This window comes from Heterocephalus glaber, unplaced genomic scaffold (assembly GCF_053883595.1).
Source record: "Heterocephalus glaber isolate CG9 unplaced genomic scaffold, H.glaber_assembly_v1.0 deba00000122, whole genome shotgun sequence".
Taxonomy (NCBI): Eukaryota; Metazoa; Chordata; class Mammalia; order Rodentia; family Bathyergidae; genus Heterocephalus; species Heterocephalus glaber.
The window spans coordinates 74,367,882-74,387,281 of NW_028258138.1; the positions used below are offsets into that span (position 1 = coordinate 74,367,882).

Genomic DNA, 19,400 nt, shown 5'->3' on the forward strand with positions numbered 1-19,400 from the left:
AGTGGTTATGAAAATAAATATTCAAAAGCCACAGAAAAAGCCTTTGATAAAATTCAGCATCTATTGATGATAAAAAAAAATCCTGAAGAAAACAGATATACTAGGACATTATCTCAGTCTGATAAAAGCTATTTATGACAAACCTACTGCTAGCATCATATTAAATGGGAAAAAGCTGAAAGTTTTCCTTCTAAAATCAGGAACAAGACAAGGAAATCCACCGTCACCACTCCTATTCAATAAAGCACTCGAAACATTAGCCAGAGCTATCAGGCAAGAGAAATAAAAGAAATATGTATAGGAAAGCAAGAAATCAAATTATTACTCGCGGATGACATGAACCTGTACATAGAAGACCCCAAAAATTCCACCAAAAGACTCCTAAGTTAGTAACTAAATTAATCAATGTAGTAGGATACAAAATCAACACACAAAAATCAACAGCACTCTTGTACAACAGCAATGAACTCATTGAGAAAGAAATTAAGAAAATAATACCATTTACAATGGCATCAAGAAAAACTAAATACTTAGGAATTAACCTAGTGAAAGACCTCTACAATGAAAACTATAATACTCTTAAAAAGGAGATCAAAGGGGACATCAGAAAATTGAAACATCTTGTCCCTGGATAGACACAGCTAATATAGTCAAAATGGCCATGCTTCCAAAACTGATACATATTTAATGCAATTCCACTCAAACTATCAATAACACTCCTCATGGAAATAGACAAAACAATCATAAAATTCAATCTGGGCAAAAAGAGCAAAGCAGGAAATATCACAACCTCATAATTCAAGTTATATTACAAGCTACTGTGATAAAAACAGCATGGCACTGCACAAAAAAAGACATATGGGTCAATGGAACACCATAGAGGATGCAGAAACAACTCCAGGCATATCCAGCTACCTGATCTTTGATGAAGGGGCTAAAATCATAAGCTGGAAGATAGCTTCTTTAACAAGTGGTACTGGGAAAACTAGCCATACACATCCAAAAAGATTGAATCTAGACCATATCTTTCACCGTGTACTAAACTAAAATGAAAATGGATGAAAGATCTAAATATTAAAACAGAAACAATCTACTGGAAGATAAAAGAGGTACAACTCTTGAAGACTAGGCATAGACAACGACTTTCTGAACAGAACCCCAGTTGCACAAGAAATAATACCAAGAATCAACAAATGGGCTCACATCAAATTTTAAAAATTCTACACAGCAAAGAGAACAATTAACAAAGCAACGAGAAAATATTTGCCAGCTACTCCTTGGACACAGGACTAATATTTAGAATACATAAAGAAGTAAGCAAAATTAGACCCCTCCAAAATAAAAGACCCAATCAAAAACTGGGCAACTGAAATAAAGAGACACTTCTCAGAAGAAGTACAGATGGCCAATAAATACATTAAAAAATGTTCAACATCCCTGGTCATTACAGAAATGCACTGTAACTCTACCTTTCTCCAGAAACAATGGCTATAATCAAGAAATCAAATAGCAAATGCTGGTGAGGTGGCAGGGGGAAAAGGAACCTTCTACATTGTTGGTGGGAATGTGAACTAGTACAACCACTTTGTAAATCAAGATGGAGATTCCTCAAAAAACTAAAACTAGAAATTCCATTTGACCCAGCTATTTCCCTTCTAGGTATCTTCCCCAAAGAGTTAAAGACATCATATTAGAGTGATACCTGCATGTCCGTGTTTATAGCAGCACAATGCATAATAGTTAAATCTTGGAAGTGGCTCATATGTCTATCAACAAATGAATGGATAAAGAAAATCTGGTATTTACACAATGGAGTATTACTCTACCACAAAGAAAGATAAACTTGAGTCATGTGTAGGAAAATGGATGCACCTTGAGACCATAATGTTTAGTGAAATAAATCAGGCACACAAATACAAATACTGTATGGTCTGTCTTACATGAGAAACCCAAGATATAAATAAAAGAGCAAAATGAAAGATAGGAAACAGAGAGATAGATCATTTGCAAAAGGGAAGGGGACCAAGAGATGAAGGACAGGAGGAGGAATGGGAGGGAAAAATGATGAAAAAAGAATTAAGATGTGTTTTGTACCTGTACCAACTCTGCACGAGTAATATAATTATCATGTATTGCAAACATGTGCCAATAAAAACAAAAATTAGTCTGGGTGTGGTAGCACATGCCTGTAATCCCAGCACTCAGGAGGCAGAGGCAGGAGGATCACCATGAGTTCAAGGCCAATCTGGGCTACATAGTGAGTTTAAGGACAGCCTGAACTACACAGCAAGACCCTGTCTCAAATAAACAAACAAAAAATTGAAATAAGAAGGTATATATCATATTATGTACATTTCACCACAGTAAAAATACATATCTTAAGAAAGTACTTGGGAAGAGAAAGACACTAAGGTCGGTAGAAAACTGAAATGTTAATTTAGAAGCAATTAAAACAAAGACTTGGGTGAAAAAAAAAGCCAGTATCATGTTGCTTGAGTTCTAGTGGATTTCATGTGTATTTGTTTATTACTACTTATTTTTAGTGTGTTTAATGGAACTTTCATTTTTATAATCTTTTATTTTTCTGAAGTCATCTAATTTTTTCCCTCTCTTCCTATCTTTTCCTTTTTAAGCACCCTCTCTGTCTACATCTCTTTTTCCCTCTAAGAGAGATCCTATTATCTTTACCTTCCTTGAGACCATGGAACACTATTTCAAGGTTTTTTTGGATTTTCTTTGGGTGATTGGTCTTGTGATATTTATTCCTGACCTTGCTTTGTCCTTGTGAGTCTGTTTATTTTCAATGTTATGTACAGATCTCTTCTATAAACTTTTTCTTCCTTTGGTTTTTGTGACATCAGTCTCTTAGGTTTTCTACTACTTCCCTTGTTGTTTCTTCATAGTTTTCCTTTCAGAGGCTCCTTTTCCTCTGCTCTTTCCTGATAAAGCTGTTATTCCCCAGCAGTTCACCCTCATTGTATTCATATTCTATACCTTCTTGGTGAACTTACCACTTATGTGTTCATGACAAATTACTTGCTTTTAATCACTAGTGCCTGTCAACAGTGCTAGATTCATGGTAAAAGCTCAAAAGGATGTGTTCAGTGGCTCCCAAGTCTACATCTTTATAATTGTTGATCTCATTCCTGTGCTCCAGGTGTATGTGTGTATCTCCAGATGGTCTATATGACACATTCAGTATGTCTAAATCTTAACTCACTGGCTTTCTCATTACCTCTCCTAACTAAAAAATAAAGTGAAATTTAAAAAAAACAATCAAACAACCCTTCTCTTCCCCAGTAGTTCCCATCTGGAGGAACTGTTAACATCTGTCAAATTATAGAGACAAAAAAATTAATGCTATCCTTAACTCCTCCGATTTATTCCCATTTCAATCTTTTTGTTGTTGTTCTGCAAGAGTACCTATTGGTCTTATACTTCAGTCTACAATCAGAAAGTGGTTATGAGTTAAGACACTCTCTAGCTCAATGGTTCTTAGTAAGAGGTAACACATTACCCCCAACCCCATTCAGGAAATTTAGGGAGTGCCAGGGGTTTTATAGGTCCAAATGAGCAGGGCACACTTTGTGGGTGGGTACCAGGATGGTGAAACATTGAACAACTGTATTACAACTCTCATAAAAACTGTTCAGTTCAAAATGCCAAAACAAGATACCATAAAAATGATGCTCCTAGCTATCTCTTTCTACACCACAAGATGGCAATAAACTTCAAAAACGGCCCCCCATCACTTCTCTAGCTAGAAGGAAATATGTAGTTTCCAAATGTATAAAGAGAAAAAAAGAATCACATTTATTTTGATTGAAACCACTTCTGAGTGAGTCTATGCATTCTAGTTTTTACTTGTAATGATTATGAATGATTCTTTTCAAAAAAAGAGTATGAAGTGGCACAAAAATCCTACACTACTGCTGGAAACTTCATTCTTCTAAACGGAGTGTATCTGATAAATTCTTCATTTTTCAGTAATTTCATCTTTAAAAGGTCGAGTAAGGGGAAATAATTCCTTTTACAATAGCATCTAAAAAATGACATATCTAGGAATCAACCTAACAAAGAAAGCAAAAGACCTCTACCCTGAAAACTACAGCACTCTGAAGAAGAAGATTGAAGAGGATATAAGAAAATGGAAAGGTATCTCTTGTTCCTGGGTAGGAAGAACCAATATAGTGAAAATGGCCATACTTCCAAAACTACTATATAGATTGAATGCAATGCCACTTGAAATTCCAACAATATACTTCACAGAACTAGAGAAAACAATCCAAAAATTCATTTGGAACCAAAAAAACCCTAGAATAGCAAAAGCAATTCTAGGCAACAGAGACATGGCTGGGGGCATCACAATCCCCAACTTGAATCTATACTACAAAGCTACTGTGATAAAAACAGCATGGTACTAGCAAAGAAACAGACCTGAAGATCAGTGGAATAGATTAGAAGATGCAGAAACAACTTCAGACATACTCAGTCACCTCATCTTTGACAAAGGAGCCAACCACCCTCATTGGAGGAAAGATAGCCTCTTTAATAAATGGTGTTGGAAAAACTGGATTTCAACCTGTCAGAGATTAAAACTAGACCCATGCCTATCACCACGCACTAAACTAAGATCGAAGTGGATTAAAGATCTAAATATTAAGTCAGAAACACTAAACTTGCTGGAAGATAAGTTAGGTAGAACTCTTGATGACATTGGCATAGGAAAAGACTTTATGAACAAATCTTCAGTAGTACGGGAGCTAGCACAAAGAATCAACAACTGGGATCTCATCGCATTAAAAAGCTTCTGCACTGCAAGAGAAACTACCAACAGAGCTAAGAGACAACCTACAATGTGGGAAGAAATATTTAGCAGATGTAGCTCAAAGGGCTACTATCAAGAATATATAAAGAACTGAAAAAAATCAGACCTCCCAAATTCAAAGACCCAATTCAAAAATGGGCATCTGAAATGAACAGACATTTCTCAAAGAAGTAAAAACAGCAAGTAAATATATGAAAAAATGTTAAACATCACTGGTCATTCAAGAGATGCAGATGAAAACAACACTGAGATTCCACCTCACCCCAGAAAGAATGGCTGCTATCAAGAAATCAACCAATAACAAATGCTGGCGGCGGTATGGAGAGAAAGGAACCCTTCTCCATTGTTGGTGGGAATGTAGATTGGTGCAACCACTGTGGAAATCAGTATGGAGATACCTCAAAGAACCAGGACTACAGGTCCCATTTGACCCAGCTATTCCCCTGCTGGGTATCTTCCCCAAAGAATTAAAAGAATCATACCACAGTGATATATGTGCACCTATGTTTATAGCAGCACAGTTTGAAATAGCTAAAGAATGGAAAAAGCCCAAGTGCCCATCGACTGGAAACTGGATAAAGAAGATGTGGTTTGTTTAATAAAATGGAGTACTACTCAGCTATAAAGAATGAGAAACTAGGGGCTGGGGATTTAGCTCAGTGGTTCCAGTGCTTGCCTTGCAGCACAAGGACCTGAGTTTGATCCCCGGTACCAAAAAAAAAAAAAAAGAATGAGAAACTGGAGACATTTATAGCTAAATAGATGCATATTGAGGCCATACTCTTAAGTGAAATAAATAGGACACACATGTGTAAATACCTAATAGTTTCTCTAGTGTGAGAAATTGAAAGTGTAAATAAGGATGAAAATGATTAAAATGAATAATTGATAATTTGAAATAAGAAAAGGTCCAAGGGTTTGGGGATGGTGGAAGGGAAAGGGGAAAGGGAAGAAAGGAAAGAAAAAAATTAGGAGAAAAAAACATGGAATCAAACTCTGTGTAGATAGGGAAGGGTGGAGGGGGTGAAGGGTGCACAGGTAATGGGAGAAAAAATAAAAACTAAGATGCATCATGTCCTGGTACAAACACCCAATGATAAATGTAAATGTATTTTATACCTAAAATGTACCAATAAATATATATATTAAAAAAAAAAAAAAGGTCGAGTAAGCAACAATGGCAAGAGCATGCTATTCATTGTTTGTCCTATAAGGACTACCAGAAGCCTCCAATGCCACATTTAAAGAACTAGATTAGACATCAACTCAATTAGGATAATACTTTTTAAAAAATTAAAAACAATTAGTGAGCAATAAAATAATAAGTCTCATTTTCTTGAGTGGCTTATAAATTAGCTCCTAAGGCAATTCCAAAATGTTCTAAGGAATGGAAATAAATAACCATTGATATTTCCATGGTAACAATGTTAAAAAAGATAATATCCTAAGATTAAGTTCTAGTGTGCTTAAGAATCCAATTACTTGATTATCATTCCTTTAAATGTTTATTTGGTTTATAGCATTATTTTTTTGTTCTATAAAATACACCTAAACATTGAAGATGTATAAATAAGTTAGTCTCTACTTCCTACTTGACAGTGTAGAAGTCTATAAATTAGGATTCTTGTCATCTAAAATCAAATTGCCTTAAGTTTGAGTGTTGACTCTGCCACTGCTTAGATGTGTGACCTTGAGCAAATTATATAACCTCTCTATGTCTTGGTTTCCTCATCTACAAATGAGAATAACATGATACCTATTCCACAAAGCTACTTGAGGACTTCAAGAAGTGGCACATATAAAGGACAAAAGCCTGGCACATAACAAATATTCAATAAAAGTTAGTAGTAGCTATTGTACATTACCAATATTTTTATTTATTCTTGGTTTTGAAAAATTAACACTGTTATTGGGATTCTCTAGGTCAGGACTGAAGACAGTATTATTAGACTGTAAAACCATCAACTTTATCATTTGTGAGAGTATGTGTGTTTAGAGCAAGAGAGATTAACCATCTATATTATGTATCACTGTATCTCTAGATGTTATGGCTTGTGTCTAACTATCCCCCCAAAGCCTTATGCAGTCATAGGTGGTGCTTTTCAGAGGTGGCTGGATCTACAGAGTGTGATGCTGGGATTAAGTGTGTGATGCTGGGATTTGGGTGTGTGATTACTAAATTAATCCACTGACTGATTTGGCATAGTTCTGGGTGTGGATAATGGGAAGGCCCAGCCTGGATAGAATATAAGGGACAGAAAGAGGGCTGCTGCTGTTGCTTGTTGCTTGCTGCTTCTTTGCTACTTTGCTGCTTGCTGCCTCTTTGCCTTCTGCCCACCATGAACTGTTTATCTGCTGTGATGCCCCTGGGTCATGCCACCCTGCCTTGAAGCCAGCCAACTATGATCTGAAACCTCTACAAACTGTGAACCAAAATAAGTCTCTCTTCCTTTAACTTTGGGTGCCACGTATTTTGTTTCAGCAACAAGAAAAGTAACTGACACTAGACCAATTATTATTCAAGAAATAATCCTAATCAAGTAAATTTATCTTGGCGTCATGCTTACACAGACTCTAGAGAGACCACTGGTGGCAAACCTATGGTATGGGTGCTATTTGCTTTTCTCTTAAGAAAATAGATGTTAATGTATGAGTTGTTTTTTCTAAACTAAAAACTCAGTATTCAGGTTTAATTGCACTATGGGCACTTTGTGATAAATAAGTGAGTTTTGGGTTGCAGTTTGGGCACTGGTCTCTAAAACCTCAGCAACCACTTCTCCAGACTGCAAATTTAAGCTGCTCTGCAACTGGAATCCTATTTTATGGCTTTTCAATTTCCTAAAAAATGTGCAGGTCCCTACAAGTCCTATCTTTAACAATGTTGATGGTATATAATGTCTACACAATGTCAAATGTAACATTCTCTCAGGACAAACTCCATTGCAGTGCTGCAAAAGCACTTGAAATGTGCTTCAATTCTCTGCAAAGCAAATTAATAAACAGGCACTAGAGTGTTGGCCTTGGTGGTCATCACTCAACATTCAAAGCTATTATTGATAATATGTGGGTGATTTCTTCTATATTTCAAGAGTAGATCCTTGGTTTATGTCTTTCTTAAACAAATCATAAATATAATTCCAAGTCAGTAATGGTAGCATACACCTGTAATCCTAGATACTTGGGAGGCTAGTGCAGGAGAATTGTTAAGTTTGAGGCCAGCCTGGGAAATTTAGCAAGACGCTGCTTCAAAATAACATTTAAAAGGGCAGGGAAGATAGTTCAGTGACAGAGTGCCTCTTGAGGCCCTGAGTTCCATCCTCAAAATAAAAAGAATATAATTCCAACAAGTTAAGAATGCCAAGAAAAGGGCTGGGGATTTAGCTCAGTGGTTCTGGCGCCTGCCTTGCAAGCGCAAGGTCCCAAGTTCAATCCCTGGTACCAAAAAAAAAGTATGCCAAGAAACAAAATCTATGAATTTAAATGAGTTTTTTCCCTATGTCTAAATGTGGTGGAGATACTAGTGCTTATCTACATCATGTTCTCTATTCCTTCCTAGGAATGTGGGAAGTATGAGAAAATTTTATGTCCCAGAGCTTTATATTAGGGAAGAACATGTAACTTGGTTTCACCTACAAAATATTAAGTGGTGCCAAGACAGTCACTTAAGGTCCAACATGCAAGAACGGAGACACATGCTGTTATTCCTGGAAAACACAACCTGAGACAGTGGCTTCATGAAATGAAAAGAGGCTGGATCATGAATCATAGGATAAAAATTAGCTTCTAGTGACCCAAAGTGATCTTTGAGTGAAAGAGAAATAATTTTTTGCTGTATTATGCCAGTGAGATTTAGAAGTTTGTTTCTGTAGCAAAGCCTACACTATCATGGTAAATACACTCAGGCACTTCATCTTCCTGTCTACATACTACAGACCAGTGACAACAGACATGAGGCAGGAATAAAATGTATTTATTGGAAAAAGTAACGGAAGAGTTAGAGAATGCTAGAAATCTTTGGAAAATGGAGAAGAAAGGGTAGAAATATAGTAAGACAGAAAATCTATTTTCTTTATGAAGGCTTAGATATAACATTTGGCATCTTTGTTCTGGCTATGGGACATCTTTATCTACAGACAAAAATATTTAAGGAGCAATTCTTACCTTCGTAACTGAGCATTTTCACTTCTCAATGGTTGCATGGCTAGTGCTATTTCAACTTGAATATCTATGTTTCCACTTACAGCTAAAAGTCCAGTTATACATGCTTCCACTTCTGTTACCAACCTCTGAATTTCTGAATCCTCTATGAAAGGCAGAAGAAATGAGTAAAATCAGTATTTTCAATTGGTTTTAGACAAGGCTATTGGAACATATTACTAGAAAATAAAGTTTATAGATATTACATACTTGCTATAAATAACTCATTTATGTATGATTTTATTATACAAATCCTATTTTCTTCCCTGCCGCATGTACTTGCTTACTCAGAATATACAGTAAAGTAAGGATTAATTTTAAATTACAGAATTATTATGTCAGTGATTGTTTTTCAGTTGTGTCTGGTAGGAAAGTGGTTTACACTTACCAAAGGTCTCCTATAGTGAACTACATTGCTATAAGGTTTCCTATATTTGGTTATAGTATTAACAGTTACAACACAACCTTTGATCATGGCATAAAAATGATTTAGATGATTCATTTGGCAAAATATTGAGTGAGGGCCTGCTAAGGCTAAATCATTATTTGATTTTATAAAGTAGATTTAAGACCATTTTTTGTTATTAATTGTAGAGAGTGGTTATTTTCAGAGGAGGCAAACAGATACAGATAAAAAACAAGTGGTGGCCCGGGGATTTAGCTCAGTGGTTCTGCTGCCTGCTTTGCAAGCACAAGGTCCTGAGTTCGATCCCCAGTACAAAAAAAAAAAAAAAAACAGGTGGCAGATCTTTTGCCTTTTCATTTTTGTTCCCTCATTCCCATTCATATTTTCTGTGGATTGAAAATATTTTGAATTATATAACAATTAATGTAAAAGATTAAAAGTATATTCAAATTAAAAACTTATTAAATTCCACAAGTATTTTAACATCCTGATGAAAAGTATGTGCACACAGTGAACAACTATGTCCAACCGCTGAGCAGTCTTCTGTCAATCTTTGTAAAGTGGTTTTTGCTCATTGGCTTTCGATAGAGAATAAGATAACTAGGATCCACACTTTCTAGAGCTATAATCTTAGTCAAATCACTGGATTCTTTTTGTATATACATTACTCTTTAAATTATTTCCTTTAAAAACTGCATATATTTAGCATAACATGAGATATATATATAATATATAAGATATTATAATATATATCTTATAATATATATGTCTTATATATGTATCATTTATATATATAAATAAAACCCTCTTAGAAAGTTTATAGACTACATTATTAACTATTGCTACTGTGTTGTACAATAGATCTCTTGAACTTATTCCTATCTGAAATATTGAGTCCTTTGACTTTTTATCTCATTAGTTGCTCAGAAGATTAAATGAGATTCTGCTCTCAGAGCCTAAATTCCTCATCTGTAAAATGAGAGCATTAAATAGCACCTGGTACAGTTGCTGTGAGGATTAAATAATTCATAGAAAATACAGCTGGGAACATGGTAAGTGTTCAGTAAGTGATAGCTAATACTGCTACTACTATTACTATTATCATCATTAAATATTTGATAAAGAGAATAGCCATAATCTGAAGGTCTGAAAACAACGATTTTAAGTACATTAAACTTGGAGCTTAATGGCACTATATTCTTACAGCATTTTAGGATTTTTTTTTTTTGGTGTCTCTTTCCAAATATTAGGTATTCATTTAGTGCTCCCACAATCAATTACTGTTTTCCAAGATGACAAATTTGTAACTCATTCCAAGCAAAAGCTACTTCAGAATATATATAATGAAAACGAATTAATACAACCAGACATTTTTCATAGACATTTTTCTTGATTTGAGAAAAGTCTCAAAAATAAACCAAAAAGGGCACTAAAAGGTTTAGGCTACTTCTCAAAATGAGATGTTAAACACTACAAGAGCTGGTGTCTGTATTTTATTGTATTTTATGATGCTGGGGATGGAATTCAGGGGAGCTGCTGTGCATGCTAGGCAAGTGCTCTATCACTGAGGCACACTCCCAGCCCTGCATCTTTGTATGTGTGTGTTATTGGGAAATGAACCTAGGGCTTTTACACTGAGCTATAACCCTATCCTTTTTTATTTTGAGACAGGGTCTGGCTAAGTATTCCAGGCTGGGGTTGGACATGTGAGACCCCTGCCTCAGCATCTCAGAGTGTGGGGATCACAGGCATGTGCCACCACACCTAGCTTCCCACATCTTTTTTAAATAGGAAAAATAATCAGTCTGTTCTAGGGGGTCTTATAACAACTCTAGTTTTATCTCTACAGATTCTCCTGACTGTATCTTCCTAAGATCTGTTGGATCAAGCAAAGTGAATGCACATTTGCAAGCAAAGACCAAATTCTTGCTGTTACTCAACATATTTCAAGTCCCCAGGGAAAAAGGGATCCAAACCTAAAAGTAAAAATACAACAGGCAGGCCTCATTTCCTTATTAGCTCAAGACAGATCCACTGAAAACACCACCAACTCCATGGTAATTATTCTAAATATGAATGACAGACAATATGACACTGCTACTTAGCATACTATTGTGATACAGAAAATGATGAAGAAAGTACTCATCTACCTTGTTCTGCTACCAGGGCCTTGAGCTCTCTCAGCAAATACTTTATAGTTTTAACTTTTTCGGCAGTCTGATTCACATTTTTTGCCTTCTGTGTATCCTGGACTATTTTTGCATCTTGAACATTTAAACACTTTCCTTCATTAGTGGCCTCTGCAATTTGTTCTCGGGCACAGGTTTCTTCATTAGAGGCCGAGAAAGCTGGCTGTAGCTGAGTTGGGCTCTGGTGTGTCTTAATGTCTGGGAGAGTTTCCTTTCCAAGAGATTGAAACAAAGACATACATGTCTGAAGACACTTTTGTAAGTCTGCTTCCTTACAGACTCCTTGTTGTGGGAGAATCCAATTAGCAAGACTCAGCTGCTGAGATGTGGAAACAGCTGCTTTGTCAGTTTGGGGCAGGCCACATGCAACTCCAGGACTGGCATTGAATGAGCTCCTTGGAACATCAGGATAGTTCACAGACATTGTTTTACCTTGAGATGCAAACTGGTTACCACCATCGGTTTGAACTTCCTAAAGCAAGGGGAAAAAAATAAGCTTCAAAAGTGTGAGCACTCACTTGTAGGCATTAATTATAACAAACTTGAACCACAAATACTACAGAATAACTTTCTAATATTAGAAACTGACTGTCTGGTATTTTCAGCCTCAAAGTAAGCAGGATTTCTTCTCTGTGCAATAAAGATTCTAGTTTTTTAAAGCATAATTAGATCACTCTGCAAATGGGAACATTATAATGCCATGCCTAAAATAGACTGTTTACAAATACCATGCATACCGTAAAGGCATCAAAAATCAGTCCACTTTTGGACTAAAGTATTTCCACTTTGGGAAATTGTACTGTAAGAAAACCAGCTTAAACATACAAAAAGCTTTTGCAAAAATGTACTGAAAGAAATGTTAAAGTAGTAAAAACTGGCTGTTATTTAACTATCTAACCATAAAGGAGTGTTTACACAAACTATGGTATACCCCAAATATATAGCATTAACTACTTAGTCATAAAAAATATATATTAATAGAGAAATATATGTATAATAAGAGCTCAAGAAAAAAAGCAGCATATAAAACTGTATAAAATCTAAATATAATTGGTTTTTTTTGGTATGGGGGATGGAACTCGGGGCCTTGTGCTTGCAAGGCAGGTGCTGGAACCACTGAGCTAAATCCCCAGCCCAATATAATTGTATTTTTAAAAGAAAACCTGCTTAATAAGCAGAAAATGAAATCTATACCCAAAACTAAATGACTGGAAACATACTATATCAGTGCTTGGGTGTTGGGTATAGCTTATTTTTTTTTTTTGGTACCGGGGATCAAACTCGGGACCTTGTGCTTGCAAGGCAGGCGCCGGAACCACTGAGCTAAATCCCCGGCCCTATAGCTTATTTTTTTTTATTGTACTGATCTCTTCCCCTCTTTTTTCCTATTGCTTATTAAAAATACATAAAACTTTTCTAATAAAAAGCTTTTAAGAAATTGGTCTTATCTCCCAGTACACTGATTCCATCAGTAAATTCAATATTCATTCCAAAGATGACAATTTCTATAAGTAAATATGTATAGCATACAAACTGCACCCACAGAATGAACCATTGGAGGGCAGAGTGGCTGCTGAGGTGACCAGACTGGGGTGGAGGTACAACAGCAGTAATTAGAATGTAGTGTTGCTTGAGATTCTAAAAAGTAAGAGGGAGAAAAATAATCATTCACATCTCATATTGCTTATACAAGAGCAAAGCACTTTAATTACAGTTTATAATCAATCTTTTAAAAACATCACTTATACTAACCAGAATCAGATACAGTATGGTAAGGTACAGAAGGAATCCTATTGGGACCATTCTTAGACGCCAAGTTATTCATCAATGACATCTGAGTCTGCACATGCTCACAGAGGGCTTGGTATATTATTGGTGAATACATTCTATAATGATCTTGTAATGACCAATTTTGTGCTGTGTCTGATGTGTCTCTTTCACTTTCAGCAGAAACTTCACTAGGTATCTGTTTCTTATTATCCAAAGATACTAATGTGGAAGAAGGAAAAAAAAATTCTTGAAATATGATTCTTCAAAAACTTTCAGCGTAAGAGCTTAACGGAGGAAAAACTCTCAGAAATACAGTTCATCATATGCTTCATAGAAGGGCCTTACCACTCTTACTCCCTAAAAAAATTACTCCAAATTCTTAAAAGTAGTTAATGAGTAAAGTTTCCCAATCACAATCATCTGTACCAATTCTGAGAAATCTTTACTAAGTGCTATTTGTAAAATCCCTTCTTCAGTTATAACACCTGTCTTGGGGTATTGTGTTCTCCGTGATATTCAATAAAACCTTAACTGACCCCTTATCCAGTTCAGGCTCTCAGGGAAAAAAATGGAACAGGAAAGAAGACTGTAATTCTTACGATGCTTTGACAGTTAAAAATAAAATCAGACCTCTGAGATCAACCAGTAAGAAAATTTAATCTATACCTAGGGCTTTCAAAAACATATCTTAACATGGCATTTAAAATTCCCAGACAATGCCTGCCTCACAAGCACAAGGTCCCGAGTTCGATCCCTGGTACCAAAAAAATAAAATAAAATAAAATTTCCCAGAGCTTGATCACAACCTACTCTTCCAACTATCTTCCCATCACTTTCAACTCAAAACTGTCATTCCAGCCAGCCAGCTTAGAAACCCAATAAACCTTTCTCCCCATCCTGTACCACTCCTGCCAATTCAATTCTCCTTCAATTCATTTTCCAAGGCTCATCTGAGCATTTCCCTCATCCACGAGCCTTTGCCATCCTAAAGCACATATTTAAATCACATACTACCAGTATATTTTTATGGGGTTTATCTTTTATCCCCTTCTCCCTCTCACTAAACTATAAGCTTCTCTAGGCAGATTGTATTTTATGCTTCATTATTTTCTCTCATTAGTCTATGTACAAAGTAGAAACCTAGTATTAATAAACTAATGAATTAAAAGCAAAGTTTTCTACACAGAACTACCCAGTAGATTGATATAAAAATCTAAATTCTATTTCCGCATCTAATAAAATCCACTCTCCAAAATTTGCTAAACACTATTAATAGAAATGAGCATTCTGGTAGATCACAGGTTATCAGGGTATGGAATAAATTTACAAAAGTATACAGCTTGTAGTAATAACTACCTAAGTCAAACATACACACACACACACACACACACACACATATTCTACGTATGGCACAATTCCACTCTCATGTAAACACCTAACAAATGAGTGTTTATTTTTATACAAAGATATATAGAACAATAGTTACTTACTAGCTGAGTAAACTCAAGCTCTCTTGACTTCCTCTTTCTCATTAGAAAAATGATTTTTTTTTTTTGGTACTGGGGATCGAACTCAGGTCCTTGCACTTGTGCAGCAGGCAGCAAAACCACTGAGCTAAATCCCCAGCCCAGAAAAATGATTTTTAAAAAGTACTGCATAAGATTATTGTGAGAAGTACATATACTTGTAAAGTTCTTAGATCAATGTGTGGCATAAAATAAAAATTCAATAAATGTTATACACCAAATTAGCTACAAACTCTTACAGACAGACAAGTAAATATTTTATATGTATAAATCTTGCTCTCTGATAATAATATACCTCTGAACATGTTCTCTTGAAGGTGATTATAACCGAAAGCAGTAATAATTATCTTCACAAGCTGAATGCATGAGCTACTACAAAACTGGTTAAAGTAGTTCTGTAAGGCAAATATTATTTCTTATTGGATATGGAATTTTATAATTAATCAAACAGAAAAATGCCCTCTAAAATATTCTAACTCTAAAATCTGAAATAATGGAGGGGGAGCATAGCCCATGGGTGTCTGGCACACTACACATCCTTTCCTCCTGATTCTGGGTCTCTCTTCTGTTCTTAGATTTCCTTTGGTCCCTTAAGGACTTCTCAGGCCTCATTGTCTCAGGCCAGGCGTTGGCTGTCATCCACCTTCTTTATAAGGCAGTTTCAGTCTCTCACCAAGCTGAGCCACATACAGTACTATGCCTCTGCCAGCAGATGTCCTCATTTGACATGAATCAATAAGCTCCAAACATACTTCTTGAAAATCAAAGCTTCTGAATGAAAACTTATTTTGCTAATTTATAAACTCAATCTGTATAATGCTGCTGATAATGCTGAAGATTTGTACTAAAGGTATAAAGTCTTAAAAAAAAAGCAAAGAAGCCAAGACAAATTGACAAATCATAAATGGACAGAAAAGAAAAACTGCACTTATATTAGTGTTATACAATTTAAAATAAAACAAACTAACTGACAACAAGTGGGCCTGTTATTACCCAAATACAAATGAAGTATACAACCTTGCTCTTATTAATGACACCAAAGCACCTTCCATGAAAACTGTACCTGAAAGATCAAGATGCCAATATGATTAACTGGTCCATTAAAACTTTTCAGTCCATGAATCCTACCTGCTGTACATGAGCACTGGCTGTTGCTTAGATGTATAAGCACTGTAGGATGCCACCCAAATATCAAAGAAATATCTAGTGTAGGTAAGAGCCACTGATGCCTATTATAATTTAAAATATATAAGAATACTTGGCCTTGATGGGAGCAATCAATGCTCAAAGAATTCTGCCTGCTGTGGTTTATTTCCCAAGGTAAGAGCAGCTATATGTGTACACAGATCACCCTCAACTTTGCCCCAGCTGGTCTCAAATTCCAGGACTCAAGCAACCCTCTGTGTCATTCTCCTGAGTGCTGGGATGACAGGTACCTGCCACTGAATCTCACTCAACTGAGGATTTTTTGACTTTACAGTGGTATAAAGCAACAGGCCTTCAGTAAAAATCACACTTCGGACTTTGAATTTTTCTTTTCTGGGCTACTGATAAAGCTGTATCACATTCTCTCATGATGCAGCTCCCAGGCAAGCCACTCAATCATGAAAGTAAACAGATGATGTTGCTAAACTATGATGTTTGGTAGGTTACATGTATTTTTTTCAACTTCCAAGATTTTCCATTTCTGCTGGATTTGGGGGAACATTACACCAGCATTATAAGTTGAAGATCATCTGTATATGTTATTAAAATCAAAATTATGAAAGCACTAAACAGTTATCAAATCTGAAAAATCTGATTTTTTTTGGTAGTGATACTGGGATTGAACCCAGGGTCTTGTGAATACTAAATAAAAATTGCTTATTCTTATTTAAGGCCTAATGGTGCAGGTCCTAGGCTTAGGAGGCTGAGGCAGGAAGATCTTGAGTTCAAGGCCAGCCTGGACAACATAGAAAGACCCCATCTGAAAACAAAACAAAACATGTTTTAAGGTCAGAAGCACCCACATAAGCTCAATACATTTCTGGAATGGCCTCACTGCCTTTTTACTCATAGAATGCATCAAGGTGGGTTTCCTTGACTCCATAGACATTCAATCATCAGATAGATCTCAGCCAAAAGTACCTATGGAGATTGTGGCCCAAAGGATAGTTTAAAAATAGCAGGACGGTGTGGTGAAATTAAAATGGTACATAGATAACTAAGAAACATGCTGTAATTGATTCTTTAAAGTTCTATTTATGATTATCTCATGGAAAAGACAGTAAGTAGCTAGCATAACTTCTGCATTTTGCTGAGGATTGGGACAATAGAGCAAAAACCCTGTATTGGTTAATAGCAATCAACACCCACCCCACACTCATAAACAAAAGATGTTCTAAATAGTGCTACAGTTTGGTAAACAAACAAACAAGATATAAATACAGATGTGTGTATAATATATATACATATTTATTTATATATATATGTATATATATATTTTGCTGAACCAAGGGAAGGTGGCTTCTTCTAATGAGGCAACCTTAGGAGAAATAAGTCAATGAGGACTCATTGCAATTTTCTAATTTCACAACCCTAAAGGACACTGTCCTATGGAAGTAGAATTTTCCCTCTGAATATCAATATATGGGGAGAAGGGCAGTAAAAATACTGTGTCCTGATCACAGGACCTGACTTGAGTTCAAATAAGAATTTAATGCTAGGAACTAAGAACACCAGGCATCTCTCATCTGCCACATCCATCCTCTACTGGTCTCTACCCTGCTCTCCAGGCATTGCTGTCTGTATGGATTACACTGTTAACAAGTGGTCCTCGGTGGGTCTCTCATTCCTACAAGTTTTCCTATGTCAAGAAAGCAAGACTTTGACCTAACTCAGGGCATTTTGCAAGGTTGAGTTTGTGACAGCAACCTTGAGACATGAGGTAATGTTTTCCCCTGCAAAGACTTGTTCACAGGGCCAGGGATTTAGCTCAGTGGTTCCGGCACCTGCCTCAAAAGCGCAAGGATCTGAGTTCAATCCCTGGTACCAAAAAAAAAAAAAAAAAAAAAGACTTGTTCACTGTTTACTAACAAAGTGACAGATTTCCCAAATTCAGGGTTCTTCAGTTGCTACCTAAACTTGAAGCATGCGTAAACTGTGTCAGGGACCTTCATATCATCTCAGTGGAATCGAGGATCAGGGAGAACCAATGCAAATGTGCTGATGCACATGCTGCTTGCTGCACTGTGAGAGCTAAAGGCTTCTGTCTCTGATCCAAGAGTCCTGTGTCTTCTGCCAGTGTCCATGACACAATAAGACTAACTTATTAGCTTGTAAGACTAAAAATCAAAACCCAGACCTGATACACATCAATAAGGCCTCTGCTAGATTTAAGACAAGGCACATAATGGAAAGGAAGAAGTATAAAGTAAAGGTACCTCGAGCTGGCTTTGTCCCTCCAATGAAGCTCCCTGCTCTTTTCAAGGCAGCCTTCTCTATAAAACATCTTTGTGAGTCCAGTAACCTCTCTCTCCCTTAATCTCTTGAGGCCTAGAGTTGGTAAGAGCTCTGTGTTGATGTTAGCACCAGCAAGCTCCTTACAGTTCTCCTTCCTCGAATTATCTTGAGTATTGTCAACTGTATCTTGTTAGAAACCGGGAAGAAGTTAGACTACAATAAGTTCCTACCATGACACCCATTGTCAGCCCCATATAACCTAAATGAGAGATCCTTGTGGAAGACTGCCTCGGAGACCAAAGGAATAGGTGCTACCACTCCTTTCTTTGTTCCATGGGTCCCCTATAAATAGGCCTCTGTGTAAAGAGTTAAGACAAGGTTTAACACACATTTTCTTGAAAGGTCAGATAGTAAATATGTAGGCTTAATAGAAGAGATAGGGTCTGTCACAACTACTCAACTCTACCATGCAGCATCAAATAGGGGCCATAGAAAATAAACGAATAAATTAGAAGGGCCATGTTCTACTTTATTTACAAAATAAGTATTATTTATAAAATAAAATTGGCTTTAGTATGCCAACCCCTGGTTTAGACTTATGTTGTCCAACAGAAATATAAGCAAGTCATGTATGTAATTTACAATTTCCAGTAGGCACAATAAAAAGTGAAAAAGAGAGGTAAACTTAGCTTTTCATGTTTAAATCAGTTTATCCAAAACATTAACATTTCACTTGTAATACAGAGAACTGAGATTTTTTTGTAATAAATCTTCTAAATCCAGTGTATATTTTATACAAAGGATATCTCAATTTGAATGCTAAATTGTCGTCAGAAATACGTGATCTATATTTAGATGTAATAAAATTTACAGCTGAAAAGGTAGATTCACATACTCAAGTTACTAGTTGTTATAGTTTGGGTCTAGGTGTCCCTTCAAAGCCTCATGTGATCATAGGCTTGATCTAGAGTGTGTGAAGCTGGAATTGATTCAGGATACAATGCTAGGCTCAAGGGCAGTAGGATTAAGGGTGTGAGTGCTAC

The 19,400-nt window shown here is 36.2% G+C and overlaps 1 protein-coding gene across 2 annotated transcripts in view; it reads right to left on the reverse strand.

Moving 5' to 3' along the window:
- Ccdc14 (coiled-coil domain containing 14) overlaps positions 1–19,400 on the reverse strand; it is a 46,009-nt gene that overhangs the window by 18,113 nt on the left and 8,496 nt on the right. For both annotated transcript variants that reach the window (XM_013068805.3, XM_087216254.1), the window contains exons 6-9: positions 13,373–13,609; positions 13,164–13,258; positions 11,582–12,092; positions 8,990–9,131 (exon numbers count right to left, since the gene is read on the reverse strand). In XM_013068805.3, the coding sequence (XP_012924259.3) occupies positions 8,990–9,131; positions 11,582–12,092; positions 13,164–13,258; positions 13,373–13,609 (985 nt within the window). The remainder of the gene's footprint in view (positions 1–8,989; positions 9,132–11,581; positions 12,093–13,163; positions 13,259–13,372; positions 13,610–19,400) is intronic.